Source organism: Manis pentadactyla, chromosome 15, assembly GCF_030020395.1.
Source record: "Manis pentadactyla isolate mManPen7 chromosome 15, mManPen7.hap1, whole genome shotgun sequence".
Taxonomy (NCBI): Eukaryota; Metazoa; Chordata; class Mammalia; order Pholidota; family Manidae; genus Manis; species Manis pentadactyla.
The window spans coordinates 10,906,340-10,933,144 of NC_080033.1; the positions used below are offsets into that span (position 1 = coordinate 10,906,340).

At 52.3% G+C, this 26,805-nt stretch overlaps 1 protein-coding gene across 1 annotated transcript; it reads right to left on the reverse strand.

Annotated features, from left to right (window-relative positions):
- Positions 1 to 238: 238 nt before the first annotated feature.
- AXL (AXL receptor tyrosine kinase) lies at positions 239 to 26,700 on the reverse strand. The gene is made up of 20 exons (XM_036896537.2): positions 26,443 to 26,700; positions 25,076 to 25,298; positions 24,685 to 24,785; positions 23,945 to 24,121; positions 19,299 to 19,379; positions 19,052 to 19,167; positions 15,593 to 15,803; positions 15,150 to 15,289; positions 14,371 to 14,521; positions 14,132 to 14,158; positions 12,359 to 12,491; positions 11,968 to 12,059; positions 10,026 to 10,121; positions 9,819 to 9,896; positions 8,320 to 8,412; positions 7,821 to 7,942; positions 7,122 to 7,231; positions 4,459 to 4,618; positions 3,775 to 3,911; positions 239 to 2,090 (listed from the first exon to the last, which is right to left on the reverse strand). Exons 1-20 carry the CDS (start codon positions 26,504 to 26,506, stop codon positions 1,739 to 1,741), a joined length of 2,664 nt encoding a protein of 887 aa, XP_036752432.1. The 5' UTR covers positions 26,507 to 26,700; the 3' UTR covers positions 239 to 1,738.
- Positions 26,701 to 26,805: the final 105 nt, after the last annotated feature.

Below are 26,805 nucleotides of genomic sequence, written 5' to 3' on the forward strand. Positions count from 1 at the left end.
TCTCTGTGTGACCCTGTGAGGATCTATGTGCCTATTCCTCAGTAGGGGTTTGGGAGAGTCTGCATTTCTTTTCTTGCATTTCTTTTTGTCTATGTGTATGTTCATTCCTACCCTCTTTGTGAGAGGAGAACTTCCACCAAACCCCCCTCTGTTTACTGATGGGGAAACTGAGTTGACAGAGAGAGGAACCACATACTTGACAGCTGAGTGGGATTACAAAGACAAGAGAGGATGGTAGTGGGATTACAAAATTTTATGTGATCTGAGCCCCTCTGGAGGCACCAGAGTCCATACTCTGTATAGGGGGCATGAGAGACTGGCTCAGGGGGACAGCATGGCCCACAAGGAGGGGACTGTCCCCTGGGGAAAGGAGGTATCCCTAATGCATTGCACAGGCTTGAGGTGGGGGGCACACTCCAACAGAGGGAAAGAAAGCAGAGGTGCTAAGAAGGGGAAGGTCACACAGAAGAATGGTACAAGGTTAGAACCTTGGAACCGTATCTTGGAATTCTAGACCCGGTAGATCTTTAAGAATCTCACAACATTTGAATTACAGTGTCTAGAATTGGAACTACAGTGCCTAGAATCCTAAGATTTAGAACTGTGGATTCTTGGACCCTTAACTAAAATCCTAGAAAGGTGGAATGCAACACAGAACCTAAGGTGTCCAACGTTAGAAATGATTAGAACGTTGGTATCTAGTTAGTCACAACTAACTAGAGTCTTATACTTAAGATGCTGAGGTTCCAAATCTTGGACCAATAGAACTAGTGTGCCATGGAACGAAGAACAGAGCATTAGAATCTTAGAGTTTAATAATCTAGAATCTTGAAGCATATGATCTAGAATTTTAGACATAGAGGATCTAGGTTCTTAGACTAAGTCTTAGAACATCACATCTTAGGACATTAGACCTTAGAATCTCCATCTTTATACTCTTAGAACTTATGAATTGCAGATTCTAGAATCTTAGACCATAACTGTCCATGACCTCATAACAAGAGTTTCAAGGATCATAAAACCTTAGAACCTATAATTGACCATCATTAGAATCTTAGAAATTAAAAAGATAAAATCTTGAAGCCTTATGATCTACAGCCTTAAGGCCAGAGGCCTTATGCTGTAAGAGGCTTAGAACATTATGTCTTAGAACCTCCACGTTTAGAACTGTAGAATTTTTAGAACCATAGAATCTAGATTCTTATATCCTAAGGACTCAGAATCCTAGAAAAATATAATTTGAATCATAGAGCCTTAAATCCTAGAAGTAGAATCTTAGAGCTTTAGAACCTAAAATCTTGTGGGCTTTATCAAGAATCTTAGAATCAGAAAAATCTAGAGCCATAGAATCTCAGAGCCTTGGCATAGAGGCCTTGGAACTTCCATGTCCAGAACCTTAGCACTTTAGAATGGAGACTTTGGAACTTCAGGTCCTTAGAACCAAGACCTTAGAACCTTTGAATCTAGACTCTTTAAACCTTAGAATCTAGAATCTTTGACTGTTAGACCTGGGAGGACCCTTAGGGATTGCAGTTCAACCCTTTCCTTTTACACACAGGAACACTAAGGCACGGAAAAGGGAGAAGATCTGTCTGGGATGGAAGTGGAATAGATAGGAAGAGAGGGCTGCAGCTGAGGGTAAGACCCGGAGTGGGAAAGTATCTGGGGGGGAGGGAGGGTCCCCCCAGTGGCAGTGCCTAGCTGGGTCCTGAGAGGGAGTCTCAGGTGTAGGGGTGTTTCAGGCTCCATCCTCCTGCCCTGGGGCTGCTGGGGAGCTCCTGTCAGCAGGCAGGATGGGGCCAGGGGCTGTAGAAGGGCAGAGGACATAGCGTCCAGCAGGATGGACCTCAGCTGCGGTGAGGCAGCTGCAGGAATCCTTAGGGTCAGGCTGGGTTGAGGGGTCAGCTCCTCCAGCAGCTCCAAGTGGTTCCGGATGACCCCCACCCTCATCCATGTTGACGTAGAGGATTTCATCAGGCTCCTGGGCAGGGGGCAGGGCCTTCAGTGTGTTCTCCAGATCTTCCCGCAGTTCTGCAAAACTCGGCCGGTCCCGGGGGTTTAGCTCCCAGCACCGGGACATCAGGGCATACCTAGGACAGCAAAGTGAGGGATGGGAGACTGAGCAGGAGCTCAGATGGGGGGCCATTCTGAAAAAAAATGTGGTGGGGGGAATTCTGGGAGTCTAGAGGCATTTTAGGACACTCAGAGAGGACTGTAGCATTTCATGGGACCAGAGGGAACCATCACAGTTTGGGGGCACCTATAGGGATTTGGGAATTCTCAAGAGTTTCTGAAGGGGGTTCCTGGAGTTGGAAAGGGCCTTGGGAAACATCTCTGTGTATTTGGTGGTATTCTAGTGAGGGCCGGCTAGAGCAGAGCTTCCCAGTGTGGCTCCCCAGAACAGACTCTGGCATCAAAGCCTTGCAAGCTATGTTGGTTTAAAATAGGTGCTCAATTTCTTTGACATTCCTCCCTTCAAAAGTTGGAGCCTGATTTCCTTCCCCTTGAGCATGGACTGGACTTAGTGATTCATTTCTGACTCGGCAGCAGGGAGGTAAGAGTGACTTCTGGGACTAGGTTATAAAAGGCAGTGCGGCTTCCTCCTTGCTCTTTCTCTCGGAATGCCCACTGGGGAAGGCCAGCCACCATGCCACGAGGAAGCTCAAGCAGCACGGTGGAGGGGTCTGCACGGCAAGGAGCTGAGGCCTCCTGCCGCAGCCGTGTGAATGAACTACCTTTAAAATGATCTTCCAGTCCCAACCTTCAGGTGGCTGCAGCCCCAGCTGACATCTTGACTATAACCTCATCAGAGACCCTGATTCAGAATCACTCTGCTAAGCTATTCTCAGACCCCTGACCATTGGAAACTATCCCTCTAATTTATCCTATGGGAGGTAATAAATGCTTGTTTTAAGCTACTGGATTTTGGAATATACATAACTAATACAGCAGCTATGCAGACTGTGGCAAGTGATTTATCTTCTCTATAGACGTCAGTTTCCTCATCAGCAAATGGGAATAATAATGCTACCTAGCCACCTCATATGGCTGTGGGAAGAACCGAATGAGTTAATACATGCCAAACACCTAAAACAGTGCTTTCTGGTAAGTTCTATAGAAATGGTAGCTATTATTCTTAGTCCCTCAGCCCTTGCAACACCCAAGGAGGAACTGGGGAGTCTGAAGCCCCAGGCTTTCCCCTCCTGACCCAAGTAACATCTTCTCTTTACCCTCAAAGTGCTGGATAAATGTTCTGTTCTCTTTGTGCCATGAGATGGCAAAGTTTGAAAAGCACTGTCCTAAAGGATCCTCAGAACATTTCAGAGGAGACCTGAGAGTTTGGAGAAGTCAGTGTAACACACTGGTGGGCTTTGCAGAGGATTCTGGGTGTTGAAGAGCATCTTGGGGAAGCACAGGTACCCAGGAGTCTGGGATGAACTAGAATTCCTTGAGAGTGGGGGTCTCAGAGGCAGGGCGCCCAGGGAAGTCGTACAGTTATTCCCTGCCCACAGACACCTAGCCAAGAGGGCTGGTCCAGCCTGCATTCCACGTACAAGGCAAAGGAGGAAAAGGCACCCTTTGTTAACTTGCACCCTGTCTGCTGGAAGGGGTCCTGCAGAGCACTGGTCGGGGTACCCTTTCATTCCTCACAGTCTGAGGAATTCTGTACTGGTTTTAGAGGGTCCTGGAAATGTCGGCCATGTGGGGTGCTCAAGGTTTTGGAATGAAATCTGGGATTGTGCAGGGCAGGGGAGGGGCCCTAGGGGTCCTCACAATCCATCCAGACAGTCCACAGGCTGCTTCAGGCGGTGTCCCTGGCACAGGTAATCGTAAATCTCACTGTTCTCCACTCCTGGATATGGGGTTTGGCCCCGTGTGGCAATCTCCCACATTGTCACCCCGAAGGACCACTGTGGGAGCAGAGGGGAGAGAATTAGAGGGAATTAGAGGATGTCCTGCACAGAGACATTCCCCCAACACACAGGTTCATGGGTGCACCCACACTTATGTGCACAGTGTCCACAGCTATCTTTGTGGGGCACCACCGCTATTCCGAGACACTTTGGCACATGTACATATGCATAGTGCAAACTTCTGTGCATAGACATGCTAACCCATGTGTACACGTACATACTTCACGGACACATGGTGTCACATGTTCCCCTCCATACCCTGGCTACTCACATGTATACATATTTACTGCTGCCACTCCTAATCCAAACTGTCCACATGTCCCATGAATGAACCAGCCAACGTGCACACATGGGCCTGCGTAGACCCCAGAAAGCCCCCACTGCTGTTCACAGACACCCACCACACTCCCAGACATACCCAGCTCATGTGGACAGGCCCCTGTGCAGGGAACCCTAGTGCCCCCATACAATGTGAGATGATCAGACAATGTGAGATGATCAGGCCATGCCCCTCGCCCCCACTCCCATGGTGGGGTGCACATACCACATCACTTTTGCTAGTATAAACGCGATCTGCCAGGCTTTCGATGGCGATCCACTTGACTGGCATCTTGGCAATGCGACCCTGGCGGTAGTAGTCCCCATTATAGATCTTCTTGGAGAGCCCAAAGTCTGCCACACACACGGACATGTTCTCGTTCAGCCTGCCCGGATTGGGAAGAGGACAGGGTCGTGCTATCAGCCCCCTCCACCAGGAAGCCTGTGCTCCCTCTCAGACACATCTCCATCTCCTGTCCTGGCTGTCCTGCTTGGGGATGGGGATCTGCCTACCCCATTGCTCCAGATCTGGAGGGAACTGTGTTACTTCCCATTCTTTGCATAAATTGAGGGAGGGGCAAAGGGCTGCTGAAGGCCTTCCCAGCTCTGGCTTTTTGTTGGATTCTAGGGTCTTCCCTAGGCTCCTTGGGTTCAATTCTTTGTTTTTTTAAAAGAAGTTCTTGAAGTATACTACATTTACACAAACATGCACAAATCTGAAGTGAACAGGTCACTGAATTTTCATAAACACACCCATATAACTAGCACCCAGATTAAGAATAAGAAAGAAGAAACAGAACATCGCAGGGCATCCTTACAAGGAATACCATACAGCAAAGAAAAAGAACGAATCACATGGGCTAACCTCAAAAACATCATGATGAGCCAAAGAAGCCTGACACAAAGGAGCACAAACTGCATGACACCCTTTACAGATATTTAAGAACAGATGACATAAGTTGGTGGTGACAGAAACCCAGAACAGTGGTTACCCCTTGGGAGCAGTCACTGTGTTGGGCATTAGGGAGCCTGCCAGGGCCTGAACATGGTCTGTGTCTTGATCTCACAGTGGTTATTTACACGGGTCTACAGACATGTAAACATTCTTTGAGCTGCACAGATCAGATGTGCATATTTTAGTGTGTGTAAAATATACACCAATTTTTTTGAGGATAAAAGAGAAACATATTACCATTCCCCACTTCCTGTAACTAGCCCTCCAAGGGTAACCACGATTTTCACTTCTGATAGTGTGGATAATTTTTGCTTGTTTTTGGGCTTTATAGAAATAGGCAATTCCCTGACTCTTGTATCTGAGTTTCTGGGATTTAGTTTTTTAAGAATTGATGATTTCCAGCCAGGGTGATGGATGGGCTTGGGCAATGACCAATCAGAACAGACCTGAGAAGCCCCTGATATACCAGGAGTTAACCTTTAACTGCTGGGTCCAGGGAAGGTCCAGAAGATAATGGCAAGGGGGCCAGGAAGGAGGAGGGATGTCTGCACATTTGGCTAGTGTCTGTGGAGCATGTCGGAGGCTTGGGGTAAGGAAAATGGAATGCTTCCAACTTGGTAAGGAAGTATTTCAATGTTTTAACTTAACAAAAATGCACCAGGTGCATAACAATTGCTTGTCCATTCTGATTTTCAGAATCGTTATCTCGGGGGATTGACTAGGATCAGCCCAAGTTATATGGAATTAAAAGATTTTCCATTTTGACTGAGTCTATTCAAGCCTTTGGGTCTACTTTCTAGTTCACAGGAAATACAGGGAACAGAGGAACAGAGCAAATGCCATCACAAGGAAACAGACACATCTTATATGCAGGACATCCTAGGAGACAACGGACCTGGTTTCTTCTGAAAGAATATGCCATAAAAATATAAAAAGGTGGTGGTGGGAGGCTGTTCTAGACGCAAAGAGACCAAAGAAGCCTAAGAATCAAATGTGATGTGGCTCCTGGCTCAGGGGAAAAGAGCCCCTGAAAGACATTTTGGACGACAATTGGCAGAATTTGAATATGGATTGGATATTAGGTTATGTTATGGAATTCCTCTTAATCTTCATAGACGGGTAACAGAGTTGTGATTATTTAGGTGTAAGTCCTTATTCTTAGGAGATACCTGCTGAAGGCTTAGGGGTGAAGCATCACCATCTTGGCAACTTACTTTCAAACGGTTGAAGGAGGAGAAAGAGGAGAGAGGAGAAATGTGGCAAAATCTCAACAGGGAGAGACTATGGGTAATCACTGTACAAATCTTTCAACTTTTCTGTAGGATTGGAACTGTTCAAAATGTAAAGTTGGGGGGAATAAAGAATTTTTCATCCGTATTCCCAAGAGTTGTGAACATTTACACATCTTGTAGAAGACTCTCTGATCATTCTGCTCCAATTTCTATGAATCTAACACTGTGATGAGGCTAACAGTCTAAGCCCGTGTTTACATATGCACACTCACACATACACAGCATCTTCACCATGGACCTGATTCTGACCTACATTCTGCTTATCCATTGATAGGGGATCTTGTCTCCTTATTCAATGTGGCCCCTCCCCAAGGGCAACTCAGGCCAGACACTCAGCATGGACGGGGACAGAGATGCAGTTTAATGTCATCACCCTCATTAGTCACCTCTGCTCCCTTCATGCTGTTCAGTAAGCTCACCCTCTTGTCTCTTCTCTCTTCATATCCAGTACTCTAGGATTTCAGTTTAGGGCCCCACCTCACCCAGGAAACCTTCCTCAACCCCCTTGCTGACCTCTCTATCCCAGTCCTGAGTTCTGACCTGCCTGAGGGGTGTGTGTGTGTCTGGCCTCCTCTTCCATCCTGAGAAGGAGGGAAGGAGCCTCCAAAGGAGGTGGGGGTCCCTGGAAACCTTGACACTCACATGCAGTTCCTGGCAGCCAGGTCCCGGTGTATGAATCTCTTGGTACTCAGATACTCCATGCCACTGGCAATGTCTGCCATGAACTTCACCAGCATCTGAGTGGGCAGGAACTTGGGGCAGGGGGTGGGGACAGGACAGGAGGGAGCAGAGGTCAGCAGAGTCCCAGAGAGCCATCCCTCTCCCCTTCCTCCTTCCCTTCCTGTGTCTGCCTAGCTCTGCCCTGTAATGTTTTCCCATGGCTCTGAGAATTAAATCCAACACCTTTTCAACAAGGCCCTATATAACACACCCTGCCTTCCACTCCAATTTGACCTCCTATTATTGCCTTTGACATATGCTCCTTTCTGGCCTTTGTTCCCACCTCTCAGCCTTTGCCCACGTTGTGCCCTCTACTACGATTGCTTCCTCCCAGACCTTCCCATCTCTCACCAGCTGGCTCCTCCCTCAGGGTCACCTCCTCAGTGAGACCTTCCCTGTTGGCCCAAACTGACTGGCTGGCTGGACTCCCTATTATTCCTCCTTCCTAGTGCATAAATTATCTTATTTACTTGCTAACTTGTTTGTTGCCTGGCCCCCCCACTGGTGAGTGGCTCCTGAGAGCATGCTCTCGGTCACCATGCTCTTCCAGTGTCTGAACAGCAGGGATGTGTGTAGGTGCTCAATTAATACTTGTGGACCAGATAATGAAATGCCCCTCACCACTGGCTGGTCCCCAAGCCGGGAATAGAGAAGGAAACTGTGGAGGTCTCCGTGTTTCATGAAAGGTAAGATGACCACAGGTGCTGGGAAGCCTTCTCGTTCAGAACCCTGAAAACAGACGCCTGAGCCCCCAGGCAGCCATGTCACTCCGCTGTGCAAGAGAGGAAGCCATCTCTTCTCTCAGCCCTGGCTCTCCCTCCCCCTCAAATCTGGCCCGGAAATAGTTGTTGGGGGGCAAGGACCAAGCTTCAGAGAAGCCATTTCCAGGACTGTTCCCAGCAATGTTTCCCTAGCCCTCCTGGGGACCTCAGCTATTTCTGGGAGAGGTCAGAGGTCCCATTCCAAGAGGCGGGAGAGAAGGAGGGGGAGCTCGCTGACTCTGAGGGAGGGAGGGGCAGGGAGCCTGGAGGTTGGATCTTCTCAGTGCCAAAGGAGGGGTCTTCCCTCTGCTATGGCCCCCACAGGGTCTGCAGATCCTCTAAACCCGCCCCTCCCTCACCGATGAGCCTCATGACATTGGGGTGGTCGAATTCCTTCATGCAGACAGCTTCGCTCAGGAAATCCTCCAGCTCCGACCTGGTGCAGATGGCAACTTGGGGGAGAGAGGAAGGTGGGTGAGGAGGGGGAGGCAGGAGGGGGCTCCTTCCTCTTCTCCATCATCATCATCTTCTTCTTCATCAAACATGATTAGTAAGTACCAGGTGCTGTATTCACCCAACTACATTTATTAAAGTCACTTAATCCTCTGAGGTGCTACTATTATTTTCCCAGTTTGAAAGATGGGGAAACCAAGGCATAGAATGGTTAAGGAACCTGTCCAAGGGCACACACAGCTTGCCAATGGAATAGGATAGTTCAAACCCAGGTCTTTGTGTGCACATCATGCTAGGCCCCTTGCCGGCATATTTCCAACAGTCCTGGGAATCCATATGTTATCCCTATTTCACAACTCAGGATGCTGGCTCACAGAGGCAAAGTGCTTGTCCATGGTCACACAGCTGGGATTCAAAGTTAGGTCGAGAACATAACCTGGTACATAGGAGGTGTTCATTAATGAATAAATGAGTGAGAGTGAGTGATGACTCTACAACCCAAGCTTTTAGCCCCTGTGATTCAGAAAGGACTATTTCTCACCTCCACCTCCAGCTGACCCTCCCTTCATCCCTTTGTGGAAAAGACTTAGCCCTGGACTTCCTGTGCTGTGTGACCCTGGACTGGCTCCCACTCTCTCTGATGATGTAAATAATATAGTCACAGTCCACATTAATTGTACATACTAGCATTCAGTGTTTTGCCTCACAACACCCTAGGAAGTAGGTAGTATTAAGATCTTTTTCTGAAAGTCACTTGCCTGAGATCACACAGCTGGTAAATGATGAAGCCAGGTGTGCCTCATTCTGGACCCTCCCTGTTCTGCTATGAATATGAATCACAGAACCTGGCCCCTGAAAACTACATTTCCCAGGCTCCCATTCCAAGTAGTTTCCTGTTGGAGTTTGCCAATGGGAAGCACTGATGGGAGATTGGCAGGTAGGCGGGACAACGGGAGAAGCCAGGGTATTTCATCCAGCATCCAGTATCGCTGTGGGTGGTGGCTATGTCTCCTTTGTGTTTCAAACTCCCACAGGGTGGCCTCTAACTATGATTCCCAAATCCCACCAGGCTTCCTGGCTGTGGGCTCTGGTAACACCACTTCCCACTCTGCCCTGCATCCTAGGGGTAGAAGTGACATTGCTGCTGCTAATCTCCAGGAGGCCTCGCTGCTCCCAGAGGTTCCTTCAATTCTTTCTACACCTTTGTGGTCATCTCCCCGTGTTAAATTCCTCCTGTTGAAGTACCTGACATGGACTCTCCCATCTGGAAACACTGAGGTTCTGTGGTAGGCCTAATCTGCTAACTCTTCTGCTCTTCTGCCTTCTCAGGGATATAGGGAAGGGGGCTGGGGTCAAGGTTAGGGGACAGGATCCCACATGTGTGCACATGTATGCACAGACTCACTCTTCATTGTCTTCACAGCCACCTTGAGGATGGAGTCATCCTGGTTGAGCTGGCCTTCCATTACAGCTCCAAACTCTCCTGTGGGGGATTGGAGGGAGACATTGACCTCACGGGGGCCTGTGGGGACTGCACTTCCTGTGGTTGTGTGGAGGTGGGAAAGTGGAGGACTTCCTCTTTCAGGGGGATGTGTGTGTGGGGGGCACTCACCTTCTCCCAGGGTCTTCCCCAGGGCCACCTTGTGCCTGTCCACCATCACATCCCGCAGCTTCTCCTTCAGCTCCTCGCTGATGCCCAGGCTGTTCACTGCACGGGGGTGGGTGCAGACAGAGCCATGAAACAGCGCTGACATTCAGGTGACACTCACCAATAGGGATATACTCATTGTTGACATACTGAAATACTTCTGCATGCATTCAAAAATCGACGCTGCCCTGAAGACCCCCTGCCCACCCTCGTTCCTCCTCTAGACCCGCTCAATCTTCCCCCAGAGCAGCAACTAAAGGGTTAGAGCTTGGCACAAAATCTTGCACCAGTGGCTACCCTGATTGGCCAGTGACCTGCCGAACTAGTTGTTAAAAACATTACTTAAATTCTTATTGAATTGTAATCTGTACGAATCATAAGTGAGCAGCTCAGTGGATTTTCACAAACCAAGCACAACAGTATAACTAGCACCCAGGTCAAGAACAGACCATGAGCTGCCCTCTCAGGAGTGGCCACTTTCCTGACTTCTTTTTCCTCAGATCAGTCTTCTCTGTTTGGGGATGTTGTTCACATGGAATCACGTAACATGCTCTCTTTTGTGTCTGGTTTCTTTCACTCATCGTGGTGGCTATGAAGTAATTGTAATGTAGCTGCTGAGTGTAGCTGTAATTTACCTCTTTTCATTGCCATATAGCAACAGTTCTCAACCTTACATTCTTAAAATTATTGAGGGCTAAAAAGAGCTTTCTTTCATGGGAGTGATAGATATCGATATTCACTGTATTAAAAATTAAAACGGATGGATTTGTGAAGTGCCAGAATACTCAAGCACAGGTTCTATCAACCAACAAAGTGACATCATCACACATTGGGAAGCCTCTGGAAAACTCCATAGAACCCTTGTGAGAGAATGAGGGTGCAAAAGGGCAATTAATGTCTTGGTATTATTATGAAAATAGTTCTGACCTCATGAACGCCCTGCAAAGGTGTTGAGTACCCCGGGGACTGGGGTCACACTGAGAACTGCTGCTGCATGTTATTACATTAGGTCTCCACGACCTCCTAACTTCCTCTTCTTTCTCCTCTTAAATAAATGTCTTTCCCAGCCCCATCTGATGTCTCCCTGGGGCCCTGGCAGCCTTCTCACTGTAGCTAGGAAGAAACCTAACTCTGTCCCTTCTCTTTATGGATTGAAGTTTTCCCAACTGGAAAGATTAAGTTTTGACTGGGTGGCCTCTGAGGTCCCTCCTTAGCTGGGACCCTCCATTACTCTACAGTCTACTAACAAGAACCTATAGTTCTGAGGTCCCATGATTTTTCAAGATCCCAAGGGTCTATTCTACTGAGCTTATAATTTCCTAGGCCAAGATCAACTCTATCTCTCTAGCATTCTATAATTCCAAGAGGCAGTTTAGAGGATGGACTTCAGAGTAAAATTGCCAGCATTTTAAGTCCCAGCTCTCCAACATACAAGCTGTGTGGTTGTGGGCCAGTTATGTAGTCACTCCAGGCTACAGCTTCCTCATCTGTCAAGTGTGGGGGATAATATACCTACCTTATTGGGTTGTTATGAGGACCAAATTAAGTGACACATGTACACCTGTCACGTAGGACATGCTAGGATTGACTTTCATCATTAGCTTCCTGATCATCTCCTTCATCTTTTTCAGCATCATTATCATCTTTATTATCATCATCATATCACTATTCTAAGATCCTATGGCTCTGAGGTTTGGCCTCTCTAAGATTTACTGTGTCTGAGATTCTATTATTCTAAGGTTCTGTGTGGTTCCACATTTCTGTTGTTCTTAGGGTTTGTGGTTCTATCCTCCTAGAATTCCAAAAACTTCAGAAACTTCTGGTTCTTGCAACTACAGAAGCCCAGCAGACCCAAATCTCTACACTCGTCCCTACTCCAGGGCAGGGAGGCATGCGGCTCACTTACAGGTGGCTTCAGTGGTCCGGCGACTGTAGGACTTTCGAACGCGGTACCTGACCACCAGCTCACCCCTCTCCACGGTTGGTTCAAACACCTCTCTGGGGGAAGTGGGGAGGAGGTGAAGGCAGGGCTGAACCATGTGGAAATGCTCTTTCCACCATCAGTGAAAGCGAGCACCATCCCAACCCCAAGCCCTGCCTGCCCACTCCTCCCGTGTTTGCTGAGCATATCCCAGGCCTTCCGCCTTCCATTCATTCCCCAGACTCTTGCCCTCATTCCAATTCTTGGTAAACTCTCCTCCTGCACCAGCCTCCTCATAGTTTCCCTGCTTCCAGCCTCCTCTCCATCCCAGTCCACATTAGCCCTCCCCACTCCAGCCCTCGTGGTTCCAACTCACCCATAGCGGGTCTCCTTCTTCCGCCGATGGACAAGGAACAGGGCCAAGATGAGGACACAGGCAGCGGCCACAACTGCTCCCAGCAGTACGTACCACCAGGGCCACGAGAAGGCAGGGGCGGGGGGTTCACTCACTGTCGGGAGTATGGGGTATGGGGACAGGTTATGGCTGAGGCCCTGGATCCAGCTCCCTCGGATCCAAGGCAGATGTTGGAGGGAGACAGATGTGGACATATTTGATGAGGCATGTTATAAGTACATTCACATATTGGAGGAGACTGGGCTGGGCACTGCATACAATGGATGAGATAGGAGTGTGCATTACAGTAGAAGCACAAGACTTGTGGGGTGGGTGAGGTGAGTTAGAATGGGATGAACACTCAAGTGTGGAAGGAGAGTGCAGGACTTGTGCAGAATGGGTGTGAGTGTGGGGAGGGCTGAATGCACACTGGGTGGGTGTGAGTAAATCTCAAGTTGTATGGGCGTGTATGATGTGCGCTGACTGTGCAAGGAGGAGAGACTTGAGCACTGAAAAGCAGGTGAGTGGGGACAGAAGGCATGCAGGATGGGACTGGTGCACGAGGTATGCGTAATGCACATGCAAGGAGTGTCAGGCTTATGGGACAAAGGGCAGAGGAAGAGTTTTCAGGAGTGTGCACTGACTCTGGAATGGTTTCATAAAGTGAGGGAAGTGAGTGAAATAAATGTGCAAAGGGCCATGGTGTGCAAAGGAGTGTGTACAAAGAAGAATTTTGGATGGGTGTTGGAGGAGTTTGCACTATGTGAGTGAGGTGTATTCAAGGAGTTTTAGATACAAGGAGTGAGCAGTGACTTATAAAGATGTAACTTCAGTGGGAGAGGAGTGTGCAATGAGCACATAAATCACATGGGAAGGGTAAATGAGTGGCGTGGAATGAATGGAAAGGGTGTGCAAAAAGGGTGGGAGTGGCTGTGCGAGGAATGGGGAAAGGAACGGGTATGTGCTAAGAGTACCAGGTGTTTGGTGTGGGTGTGTACACACAGTGAGAATGGGTTGGGATTGGCTAGGGGGGAGGGGATAATGTGTAAGGAGTACTGGATGAGTGTGCAAGGAAAGTTGTAAGGTGTGGGATAGTGTGGACAGAAGGTTTTTCAGTGTTTGTAATATGGATGTATAGTGAGTGTGCAAAAAGTATGCAGTTTATGAATGAGAAGTGTGGGTGTGTGCTGGGTTTGGGAGGCATGTGTGAGGAATGAAGGATTGTAATGGGATGACCATAAAGGAAGGTGGGATCAGTGTGCAAAGGGTTTGCAAAGAAATGTAGGAAGGCATGTGAAGAACAGCTTGGATAGTAGGTCGTGTTACAAGAGGTGGGCTGTAATAGTGCTAGGAGGGTACAATGGATGTAGGAGAGTTGTTGGAGAATTATTTGAGGGGGATAGATTTGAGAGGGATAATTTATCTATCCATCTGTCCATCCATTCATCCATCCACCCACCCACCCACTCATTCATTCATCCACCCACCTACCCATCCATTCATTCATTCCCTCATCTACCCATCCATTCATCCACGCACCCATCCATCCACCCACCTACCCATCTACCATTCACTGAGTACCTACAATGTATGGGGCTATTCCAGGCACCTCCATCAAGGGCCACACTCAAGGACAGAATGATGAGTTTGAGAAACACAAAAGGGACGTGCAAAGAGCATGTGGTTATGTGGTGATGGGGTCTTCCCTCGGGGTTGAGGGAAGGGAAGGAGGAGAGGGGGTGTGAGAGCCCTTACCCAGCTTGTGGATTGGCTGTCTTTGTCCTGTGAGGAGAAAGGACAGAGGGAGGACATACTCAGAAAGGGCAGGGATGCTGTGGCTGGGTGAGGCAGGGAGGGTCTCAGAAAGGCTCCAGGCAGGAACAGAGCCTGGAATGGGGTGACTCTGAAGGGTTCAGGGAGCAGGTCAGGGGCCCCTGGGAGAGACGAAGTCCTTGTGGGGAGGTCGAGGGGGCTGAGTGTGGCTTTGGAGTTACCTGGGTGCCAGGGCTCCAGGGGCACAGGGAGGCTCCAGGGTCCATCCCCGGCGGTGGTGTAGGCTGCCACGCATACTGTCAGGTTGGACACAGTCCCATCGCCCCGCAGCTCCAGGGTCACCTCTCGCTTGAGCCCTACGTCCATGAGCACCTAGGACGCCGGATGTGGCAGCAGGGTAGAGCCCCAGGCCCCTCACTCCTAAGCATACACCCTTGGCCTCAATTCCCCACCTTTCCCAAAGCCCTCTGTTCATCTCCAGCCTCTCACTCTTCCTACCCCTCACCTCTCACTCCCCATTCTGTCATCTCTGTCCTTCCACCAAAATGTCAGTTCCACCGGGACTGGGCCTTTGACACAGTGCACACAGTAACTTTGTCTTAGAGCTGAATTCTCATCATTCACCCTCAACTTTCCACCCGCTTCTGACTTCCCACCCTCTTTCCCACCCATCTCTCCACTCCAGGACCACTGCTGGCTCAGATGGCACCTTTGTGCAAATTAGAAAAGACACTCCTTGCTCAGGATGCTATACAGTTCTCTGCTGTAAAACTGTGAAAGTATGTACAGAAGTCTACTGAAACTCTTTTACAGTGATTTGTAAAGAGCCATTCTCTTACCCTCCCCTGGGGCCCTTTAACCTCCCCAGAATCGCTCTCCTAGCAGAGCGCCATTGCCTAACCCCCAGCCTGCACGACGGTCCATGTCTGCCCTGTCATCTTCTCCTCTCCACCTCCCTCGTCCCCAGTTGCTCTGCCTCAGCCCAGCCAGCAGCACCCACCTCGGGGGTGTCCTGGCCTCGATAGGCCAGCCGATACCCTAACAGGGTGCCCTGCAGGGGTGCTCTTGGCTCCTGCCAACGCACGAGGGCTTGGCTCCCATTCCGCACGGCACTAACATTCTCAGGGGGACCCAGGGGCACTGGAGGACAGGGAAGAGAGAAAGCTGACATCCCCATGCCTTCCTGACCCCCTCCCCTGTTCCCAGGAAGTGGGGGCACAGTGCAAAGGGCATGCGCAAGGGCGACTTGTACAGGCCTCCAGTGAGCGGAAGCACAGGGAAGAGGTCTGGGCGAGATGCCAGTGGGCAGTGCTGAGGAGTCGGGGACTGGATCGGAGGGACAGCGAGGCCACATGGGGTAAATGGGTTGGAGGACATGCTAAGCTGGCACCGATGTGAACAAGGTCCAGCAGGGCAGCGAGCCCCCAGCCAGCCCCTACTTACCTCCCTCTGGTGTCTCCACGGGAAGCCAGTGGGTCCAGGGTGAGGGGCCTTGGCTACTGGTACAAGCCACCCGGATGTGATAAGGGGTATGAGGATGTAGGCTGCCCAGCCGAAGTTGGTGAGGGGGAACAGATGCTTGCAAGATGAGGGGCTCCTCTGGGGGGTCTGGCTCTCTCAGCCAGATGCCCACCCCATCGTCTGACAGCACAGCCTAGGGAGAGGGGAGGGAGCATGAGGACAGGAGGGCCATGCAGTCACGCAAGGCAGCCACACTGCTCCCAATGGTAGTGACCCTAGTGTGACAACACAACTTTGCAAAGATGCATGGGTGTGTGTGTCACAGCTCTATACTAGTGCAACATGGGCACCTGCATTTGCAAAGTGAGGAGATCACACAGCTGCATGATGTGGCTCCATCCCCACTTGTAAAAGCCACCTCTGGCTCAAGACTCTCTGAGCCTCAGTTTGCTCATCTGGAAAATGGGGGCTTAAAGGAGCAAAAATGCCTTACAGGGCTGCTTAAAGATGAATATAGGACAGCTGCACAGTGCATGGCAGGTGATCAACATGAACATCAATGACAACAATAACAGTAATGGTCAACCACAGGCAAAAGCAACATCCTACTTTCAGAAATAGAAGTAGTAGAACAATACAAGTCAGAGAGCAGGCATCTTTGGGGACTGAGGGAGGCTGCTAGGGGCTGGGAAGGGTGTGTGTCTTGATTTGGAGATAGGTACATGGGTGGATGTGTGTGTTAAACAATCTAGGTGCACACCAAAGATGATGCACGTTATGTATGTTGCATCTTAATAAGAAAAGAAAAGCCCTTTACAAATCAGAACTCTCTGACCCTCACCTCTGCCCTGCCTTGTGGACACCGTGTTTACCCCCATTTACAGATGAGGACACTGAGGCTCAGAGAGATGGAATCACTTGCACAAGGTTGCCAACTTGTCACTGATGAAGCTGGGACCTGAACCCCCAAACCTTTGCCCTACTTCTAGTAAGAATGTCCACTTAAGAACTTTCATAATAGTAACAATACTTCTTTTCTGTCCAGAAAGGCAGCACAGCTGGAGAGCACAGATGCTGGGCCAGGGTGCAAATCCAGCCTTTACCCTTCCCCAGCTCTGCGCCTCAGTCCCTCATCTGTCCAATGGGATGGCAACAATGCTCCTGCCTTCACAGGGTCTCTGAATGGGCGCTTGCAAGCACTTAGAAGTGCACCTTTGCATATTAAGTGTTTGTCATTATTTCGGGCGGGTGTGAGGTTGCCTGGCAACAAATGTCAAACCCTGCACATCCTGCAAAGTGGCACAGGCTGGCACAACCCCCTGGTCCCCAAGAATGGCGCCATCAGGATGGCAGTGGCCACAGCTGGAGAATGTATCTGCACAGCCCTACCACACAGAATCAGAAACGCATCTCAGAAGTGCTTTCTTCACCTTGGGGAGCAACCAGGAGACCCAACCACGTCACCACACAGTGTGTGGGGAAGGAGTTTATTGCTTAAGGGTGTGCGCTCCGAAGCCAGAGTGCTTGGGTCCAAGTCCTGGCTTGGATATTATTTGCTGTGTGACCTAGAGTGAGTGTCTTAACTTCAGAGTCTCAGTTCCTGTCTCTGGAACACAGGCATCCAAGAGTCCCTACCTGGCAGGGTGTGAGGTTCAATGACATGATGTAAACTGGTTTGCACATTATATCAACAGCTAACATTTCTTGAGTACCAACTATGTACCAAGCACCCTGTCAAATACAATCCTGCATGAACTCGTTGACTTCTTACCGCCTCCCTATGGGGGTCAATTCCTTTTGATTCCCATTTCACGGATGAGGAAACAGAGGCCCTGAGAGGTTCGGCAGCTTGTGCAAAGTCACAAAGCCCCGATATGGGCAGATGGTACCACTATAAGGCCTGGGGAGGAGGTGGGTGGATGGTGGGTAGCAGATGGGGAAAGGCTGTCCCCAAGGCTGCTCTCTGACCCACAGTGACAGATGAGAAGGGGAACCTCTGCTGGGACAAAGGGGACATGGGTGCAGACAGTCAGCCTCCCCAGGCCTGCTCCCACTTCTCTTTTCCCTGGGACGGTGGTGACCCTCCCATTCGAACCCTCCAGCCCCAGGCCGGGCACAGCAGGAAGTGAGACGTGGAGACGGAAGAGGACACCCTTCTGCTTTCCTGTGGGCACTGGATGGATGTAGGTTGGGGGGTACAGCTGATGCCTGATCTGGCCTTTGAGGTCTCCCAAACCAGCCCAGCCTCTGGGATTGAATCTGTTTCATCCTTTTCAGCCATTGAGGAGGGCAGGTCAGTTCCCCTCTCTGAATTTCAGTTCCTTACCCTAAAAATGGGAAGATTAACAGCCGCTGCTTTTGAGGGTTAAAATGACAAGTGAATGAGATTGTGTCCGGGCTCATAATTATAACAAGACAGCTCTGTTTAATCAAGCACTGGTTCTAACTGGTTTCTAAGGAGATAAGGAGCACCGTTTGGTTCTTTGAGACAAGGGTTCGAATTCCACCGCTACCACTTCCTGGCTGTGACCTCGGGTGACTTGCTGACCTACTCTGAGCCTTAGTTTCTTCATCTGGAAAACGGGTGTATCCAGAGGCCCTACTTCAGAAACGTACAGAGGTGTAAAGCTGTACACCTCCTTGGTCACAAGACTCAGTACACAGTTGACACTCGACAAAAATTGTCAGTGGCTGTCCCAGGTGCACTGTCCCACTCTCCCTCCAACTCCAAAACTCAGAGAACGTCAGGCCAGAACCGGGCATCGCATTCAGAGATCTGTTTGTTTATTTTCTACTCTAGAACAGCAGCTTTGGTGCTGAAGGCTGGATCCGGCACATTTCACTTGTCATGTGTTGTACCATCGAACAATTCCCTACTCTAGGTCCGGGCCTGGGCTCGGCGATGATGGACACCCTGTCGTGCCTGGGGCTGCCGGGTCCTGCCCTCCCCAGACAGACTCACCCTCAGACAGTGATAGCCCAGAGTGGGCAGGGCTGGGATGGGAGAGGCCCAAGGGTGACAGAGATGGCTCTGGGCCCTGCTGTCTCAGAGTCCCCATTTCAGCGAGAGTCAATATTACTAAGACTAAAAAAATTAAAATAACAGGTAGTTTATTAAGCATTTCCTTTGTCCTGGATACTATTTTAAGTTTGTTCCTTTTGTTCACTCATTGAACTCTCACAATAAGCCTATCAGGTCAGTCACCATTATGCCCATTTTATAGATGAGAAAACTGAGGCCCAGAGAGGTTAAGGCACTTGTCCAAGCTCATGGAGCCAGCAGTTGGTGGAGCCAGGATTTGAATTCAGAGCGTCTGGCTCTACTGCCCCTCAACACACAGACGGCTGGGAAGAGCTAGTTTTCCTGGGGAAAGGTTGGGAGCCTGTGGGTGTGGATGGAAGGAGGGCAGAGACTGAGGCGAGCAAAGACTGAAGTCTCACCTGCAGGGTGCAGTGGGTGAGGGGGTAGATGCCACTCAGGCCTGGAGTCCAAGCCACCTCCAGTTCTGTGGGCTGGCTGGAGACCAGGTGGAGGTCGCAGGGCCGCTGGGGTAGCACTGTGGACAGATGAGGGGATGGACTGACTTAGGAGGCCGCGGCCCAAAGCTCCCCACCTTGTCTTTTATCCCAGCTCTGACCTTAGACCCAAGCCCCCCACCCTCTGACACCCAGTTCCCTTTCCTGTTACCTGTGATGGTGGCCGTGCGAGATGTCGTGACCCCTTTGGCATTGAGGGCTTCACAGGAGAAAGAAGATGTCTTGTTTAGACCTGGGGAGTGATATGAGGGAGGGGTCCAGGGTCAGAGAAGGGAAGGAGGGGTTCCTGGACCTTGCTGGGCCACCCCCTACCATGCCCCACCTGACAGGGTCAGTCCAGCTCACCTGGGCACCTGATGGAAGGCAGAGTATGGGAAGGGGAGGCAATGCATGGGGAACATAGGCCTCCTTCCCCAAATGTAAGGACAGGCCTATGGCCTCAGCCCTAAAGCCCCACCACACACACACACAGAGGCACACACACACACTTATGCACAGATACATGCATACGCATACACACAGACTCAGAAACACACACAAAGAGACACATACTCATACATAGACACACCAGACACACACAGTTATACACACACTCTCTCACACCCAGAAGCATATATAATCATCCCCAAACACACACACTCACATCCAGGCACAAACAGTCACAATCACACTGAACCACAGAGACACACACAGAGCCATGTATACCGAAATAGTCACACACTGAAGAAACAGGCCCTCATGAGTATGTGTAAATATAGAGGTGCTTGTTCATTCATAAGCTTGGCCCCTACTAACCCCTCTCCCCCTTGCTCACTCACTGGCCTCCAGAACCTCTGGAACGTTCCCACCTCACCAACTCTGCCCTTCTGGCCCCTCTGCATGGAGTAGTGTTCCTGGACATGTCTACGAGGCCCTCTCTCACGTCCTTCTCATTAGCTACTCAGACCCCTCCTTCTAAGTCACTCAGTCCCTGACCACCGTGTTGCAAGCTGGAGCCTCCCCTCCATGCCCACCCCCTTCCCTGCTTGACTTTTTCTCTTTGGGTCTTTTCATACTTCACATGTTACTGTATGTCGTGCTCACTGTCTCACAACTCCACTAGCAGGGCAGCTCCAGGAGGCTGGAGTTCTTGTGTTTTGTCCCCTGTGTATCCACCCCCTAACCAAATGGCCTGGCACAGAATAGGTGCTCCATTAATGTCTGTTGAATGTGCCAATGAATTTATGTGTGTGCTTTTGAGTACTTAACATTTCTGTGTGTGTGTAGAAATGTGAGCGTGTGCGATTCTGTGGTGAGTTAAGGTAGCGTCTTGAATGACTGCTTTTGAGTGTCTATGAGTGAATTTCCTCCCCTCCCCAGTGTGATGGTGGTGGGAACGCAGGCAGGCACACACACACACACACACACACACACACACACACACACACACACACACACACATGCAAACTCACATACCAGTACAGAGACACAGACACAAACACAGAGATGCACAACACGCACAGCTATACAACACCCACAGATTCACACACACAAAGACATGCTCACGATGTCTGGGTGACAGGATGTAAGGACCAGGTCTTAAGTCTGCGCGTGTGCCCGCAGGTGTGTGTGTCTGCGGAGGCTGTATGTTTGTGTGTGTCTCCCGTGTTCGTCCCGCGTGTGTGTGCCTGCGTTCCCACCATCTCCCCGCAGACACAAGTTTCCTTTCCTTCAACAGCAGAGGGAGTGGAAGGACGGACGGCCACCGCGGCCGGAAGCGGGCGGGCAGGGAAGCTCCCCAGCCCGGGCCCGGGCGGCGCTCCCGGCTAAGGTCAGGTGCCCGCCGCAGCCCCGCTGCCCGCTGCGCGCGGCCCGGGAGGGCCTGGACGGCCGGCCCCGGGCCTGCTGCCGGAGGGGCGGGGAGTCTGGGGGCCGCCCAGCCACCTGGCACGTGGGGGCCCGCCGGGGTCACCGCGCCGGAGCTGGCGCTGCCCACGGGGGCAGCCGGGCGGGACGGGGCTCTGGAGCCGGCCGTGCTCCGACCGCAGCATTCCTGCCCGGGCGTGAGTCACCGGGCGCCCCCCGCCCCCGCCCGCACTTCCGGCCCGGCCCGGCGCGGCCGAGGAGCCCCCTTCCTCAGCCCGCTGCGGACCCCGAGGGAGGGGAGAACAGGGACCCAGGGGCCTGGGGCCCCCTCCCCCTGGGGCCCCCTCCCCTCCAGCGGGCGCCCCCTCCGCGCAGGGAGCACGCCGGCTCCAGATGTGCTTTCCAGATGCACTGCCCAGCCCCCTCTGCGCCCACGCCCAGCACCCCACCTCCACCCCACCCTCTTCTCCTCCCCACCCCCCACCCGCCCCAGGGAATGAGGGATGGAAAGAGAGAGGGGGCGTGTCCTGAGGCGATCAAGGGACAGACTCACAGACTGACAAATTCCTTACACAGCCCTCCCCCAACACACACACACACACACACACACACACACACACACACACACACACACACAATGAATCACACTGAAGACACAGGAGCCGTTACTGGCCCCAAAACGGAAAACTGGACACTTGCGAAGCTACACACTGGGCTGGTGCTGTTGCAAACGTGCAGTAACACAGTATACATTCAGTGACTCACATGTATACACACGGGTTGACATTGCTGCGTATACACAGACACACACATAAACATAAACACATAATCAAACGTGCGCATATCAGGTATGAACACCCAGCAACCCATTATACACATAGGCTGAAACCAACAAACACACAAACCTCCCTGTAGGTTGAGATGCACACACCAAGCAACAAACATAGCATTGAGGCTGCAATGGGGCCAGCAGGTACACACCAGAGCGCGAAAAAGCAGAGTCAAGCTTCCAACACAGCTAGACACACTCAAGTTGCTTCAGAGACATTCATGGAGATGCAGACTGATACAAAAGCATGCACTTGTACAGACGCACAGAGCTGCGGCAGACATACAAGCGGGGAGACGTTGCCGTGTGCACACAGGCAGCTTCGGGTACACACACATATACACACGGGCTAGGAAGCACCCAGTTTAATCTACTGAAAGGCAGTTGGAGCAGGGCTGATACAGCGGGAGACCAGACAGAAGCAGAAGGCGGTGGTGCTGCAGGGACTCACACACACACACACACACGAACAGGCATTCATACACAGATACAGGGCTATGCTACATACAAACAGTCTCTCCAGTCACATGTATACAGACACCAGAGAGACATCTGTGGACACAGTCACAGTTAATGAAAACACACAAAGTTGTCTGCTGACACATCCTGACTCCGCAAGGAAACAGAAGTCCACACTAAGACACCCTCACACCCATAGGTGCACACCTGTGAACTGATATTCTCACCTCTATACAGGAAACAAGACAAATACCCACAGAGCACACTACTGTCCCTCACTCTGCCATCTGCACCTCTACTAGGCTGACACTGGTATACTCAGTCACACACACGCTGGCGGCCCTGGACAGACTTACAGAGAATTACGACCAAAATCCAAACCCACAGTGGCACAGACACCAAGGCTGACAGGAACATACCCAGCGAGACGCACACACGCACGAGATTCACGCTGAGGCTGACCCTCGCTGAGGCACATCCTCATGCAAGGGGGATGATGGTGACAGACATACTGAGACTCAGATGGAGAGGGACACGGCCGTACACCCAGACCCCTCCACATGCACACACTGAGACACACACACAGCGCCCCCTGAGAGTACCGCGACACACTGGGCACACAGAGACCCCCCGCACACCTTCGGTCTCCCTATTCCTTCTTGCTCCTGGCATGGGGTGGGGGAGCCGTTCCCCCCTCCGCCTCTCCTGGGTCCTGCCAGACTGACTCAGGCCCCAGAGACTTGGGCCTGACTCACCCCTCCGGGGGCTGGCATGCTCACCACGCTTCCTTGCACACTCAGGGCCCGCGGAATGCTGGGAATGTGGGCACCTCCCTCTACCCCAGGACCCTCAGTCCAGAGTCCCCTCCCCATCCCAGCAGATGGAGGCAGCAGGTCTGGGGTGCCGGACGCTGATGCCCTCCAGGGTGCAGACTGACTCACTGAGCCTCCCCCATCTGTGTCCTCTGTCTCTCCTTCCTCAGTGAGGTGGGACCCCTGGTGCCCAGGGTACCCCAGCCCTGCCTCAGACTGCTATGTGACCCCAAGCTAGGTCCTGTCCCACCTGAGTGTGGTGCTGAAGTTTCTCCCGCCACTCAGACGTCCCTGTCCCGTCTCTCTCGGCCATGGGTTACCTCTGCAGTCTGTCTCTTGCTCTCTCCCTCTCTGTAGCTATCTTTCTTGTCTCTTCCACCTCCCCCCCTGCTTTCAGCTCTGTCCCCACCCTGGGGCTCATCAGGCACAGAGGTGGGCAGGTAAGGGGGAGGTGGAGGAGAGGAGGGCACCTTTGATTCCAGGGCCCTGCTTGGGGTCAAGGGCTGACAAAGGGGCACCAGGCCCACACACACTTGGGCCATGGCACAGCTCAGAGGAAACCCAGGACAAAGAATTCATTCAGAAAGGCTGGGTGAATGGAGGGAGAAGGAGCAGGGAGACAGACACACAGACACACAGACACACAGAGAAACAGAGATAGAGAAAACATACAGGGAGAAATGAGGCAACAGGGACAGAGATTCAGAGACAGAGACTCAGAGACAAAGGGAAAAAGCAGAGAGAGACAGGGACAGAGACAGAGACCAAAGGGACAGGAGACATGTGCCCAGAGGCATGACGGGCTCCCTTGCTCTCCACTTCCATCCCATCTGGCCGCATTCCCAGACTCACCTGGAACATGCAGCATGTGCTGGGGGCCGCGGCTCGTGGCCGGAGCCAGGGGCACTGCATCCTGGAGCCAGAGTAGGTCCACAGGCTCCGGGGGTCCCTGGGCCTGGCAGCTCAGGTTGAAGGGGGTGTTGGCAGTCACAGCCCTGTCCTCAGGCTCCTCCAGGAAGTAAGGCAGGCCTGGGGTGGGGGGAGAGGCTGGGGTCCCTGCGAGCCCTGGTGTCTGACTCACAGCAGGGCTATTGCAGGCTGCAGGGTATCTGACCCCTCTGTCTTATCCCTCAGGACACTTGAACTTTCTTCAGTCTCTACCCCCAGGACACACGATCCCAATATCTGATTCCCCTACCAATGTCTGACCCCAGGACATTGGGGCTCTTGTGTCTCTTTTCCAGAATGTCTGACTCCTCACCCCATTTCACCAACGAGGAAAGCGAGGCCCCCAAGAGTAGGGGAGAAGGGTAAGTCATGCCTCTGACCCCTTATCTGGTCCCCAGAATGTCCTACCCCAACCATGTCTGACCCCAGGACATCTGACAACCCCCAAATGTCTTTTCCCCCAGAACATACAATCCCTCCCAGGCCTGCCCCCAATAATTTATAGACCATCCCATCTTCCACACCCTGTATCAGTATCTCCCACTTTCCTAGGCTGCATGTCCCCGGGGACACCCAGAATCTTCCAGTACCCTCTGACCCCTCAGGATTCTTGCCCTCCCATGACCTCTGAGCCCAGGGCTTACCCTCCAGCCCGACATAGCCGGGCTGGGACACGAAGGTCTTTCCTCCCAGGACTGTGGCGCATTGGTACCAGCCTGCATCTGACAGCTGCAGGGATGAGATTCTGAAAAGGCAAGAGGGGTTGGGGAGGCTCAGGTCAGGCTGGACACTGGGAGGGGGTCATCAGAACTGAAAGGGGGTTCTGGAGTCATAGAAGCTACGTGGGTACTATTATTAACTCATTTTACAAAAGAGGAAAGTGAAACCCACGGTCAGGTCACATGCTCAAAGCCACACAGCTAGCGAGTGGCCACTCTGGGGTTCAGACCCAGGTGGGGCTCCTGCCCATGACTTCACCGTGTGATGGAGGTTGGAGGGGAGGGACCAGGAGGGATGTAGGGGCAGGCTGGGCACCTGAGTTGGCTGACCACTTTCCAGTCATCCTGCCCGTCTTCGCCTAGCGGCACCTGGGTCTGGGTGCTGTCTGCCAGCTCCAGGACCTGGCCATCCCGAAGCCAGGTCACCTCGGGGGGCTCTCCCTGAACCTGGAGCTCACACCGAAGGGCTCCTGTGAGGCCCCGGGCACCGGTGACGTTCCCCGGACTTCCCACAAAGGGGTCTGCCTCAGCCTGTGTGCCTGCAGGGAGATGGGGAAGATTAGCTTAGGCACCCAGTCTTCCCCAACCCCTCAGTCCCACCTTGGTCTGCCCAGGGCTACCAGGACCCTGCCAGGCCCTTAGGCCCACATAGTTGTAAAGTGACCTCAGCGGGGGGTGGAGGGAGGAGGCTTTGAGGGGAGGAGGGGAGCCTTCCCAGGGAGCTGGGGTACGGCCTCCGTTTTCTCATCTGCTGGAAAGGAGGCAAGCAGGATCTGGCTGCCTCCCACTCCCTGGACTGCAGGGCAGGGCCAGCGCCTGCCCCACTGCCCTCCCTTAGGGTCTCTAGAGACTTGACAGATCTGGTTGGTGGATGGTGGGGAAGAAAAGGCGGTGGGGAAGGAGACAGAGAGATTGAGAGAGAGAGAGAGAGAGAGACAGAGAGACAGAGAGAGGCGAGCCAGAGAGAGAAGCCAGAGAAAGTCAGGCATGGGGAGTTGGAGTCAGAGAGGAACAGAGACCTGGAGAGAGAGAGCGGGAGAGATGAGAAGAGACACCCCCAGAGGGGAAAAGGCTGGGGGAGAGACACACGAGAGAAACAGAGAGACATTGATAGAGACACCTGGAGAACAGGGAGAAAGACAAGAGACAAAGTTAGAAACGGGAGACCCACAGAGCTGGTGGACTGGAGCCAGAGCCAGGGGCCTCCGCCCCAGAGATGGAGAAGACGGAGGGACAGGCGGGCAGTGCAGGGTGGGGGAGCAGCGACCAGGGCGGGGGTGGCCTGGGGGCTTCCCCAGGGCTCTGCGGCCCTCTTCATGCTGCTGCCTGACTTGGTGCTCCTTTCTAGAAGATTCCTTCCTGGGAAGCCCCCAGCTCAGCCCCTCTTCCCAAGGACCCCAACTCCAGTCCGGTCCCCACTCTGCCTTCGGCTTCTGCCTGGCTGTCTCTCTGTGTCCATCTCTTCCCTTCTCTGACCCTCCCAGTTTCTGTTTCTTGTCTTTCTGTTTCTCTGAGTCCCTGTCTCGCCCCGGGCCTCTCTGTGTCTCCCTGTCTCTTTCTGCTGTCCCAGGGAAACTCCCTGAGACAGCCCAGTATTCACCCCCGACACCTGCCACCCATGCGCCCCTGCTCCTCCCACCCCAGCCCCCCCGGGTGGTCTTGCCCACCGGTGGCATCACTTACCCTTGGGGGCCACGCACCCCCAGCAGCACAATGCCAAGCCCCAGGCCAGCGGGACCCTGCCCATCCTCGGGGCACTTCGCAATCGAAGCCAAACTTTCCTCACAAGTCGCTGGGCACCCCGCGGGGGAGGGGGCAGGGCCGGGCTGTCCCCGGCCCTCCCCCCAGCTCCGGGATCCCCGGATTTGGCACTGCCCTCCTGGCACGGCGGAGCCCCCTTGCCGGATCTGCTCCGTGGCCGCCTTCCCTGCTCCCCTGTCTCCTACTTTCCCTCCCGCCTTGGGCAGCCCTTTTCCCCGCCCCTGGCCAACACCCCCCGCCCCGCCCACCGGCCCGGAGCCCAGGGGGCCACCTGGGCTGCCAGGG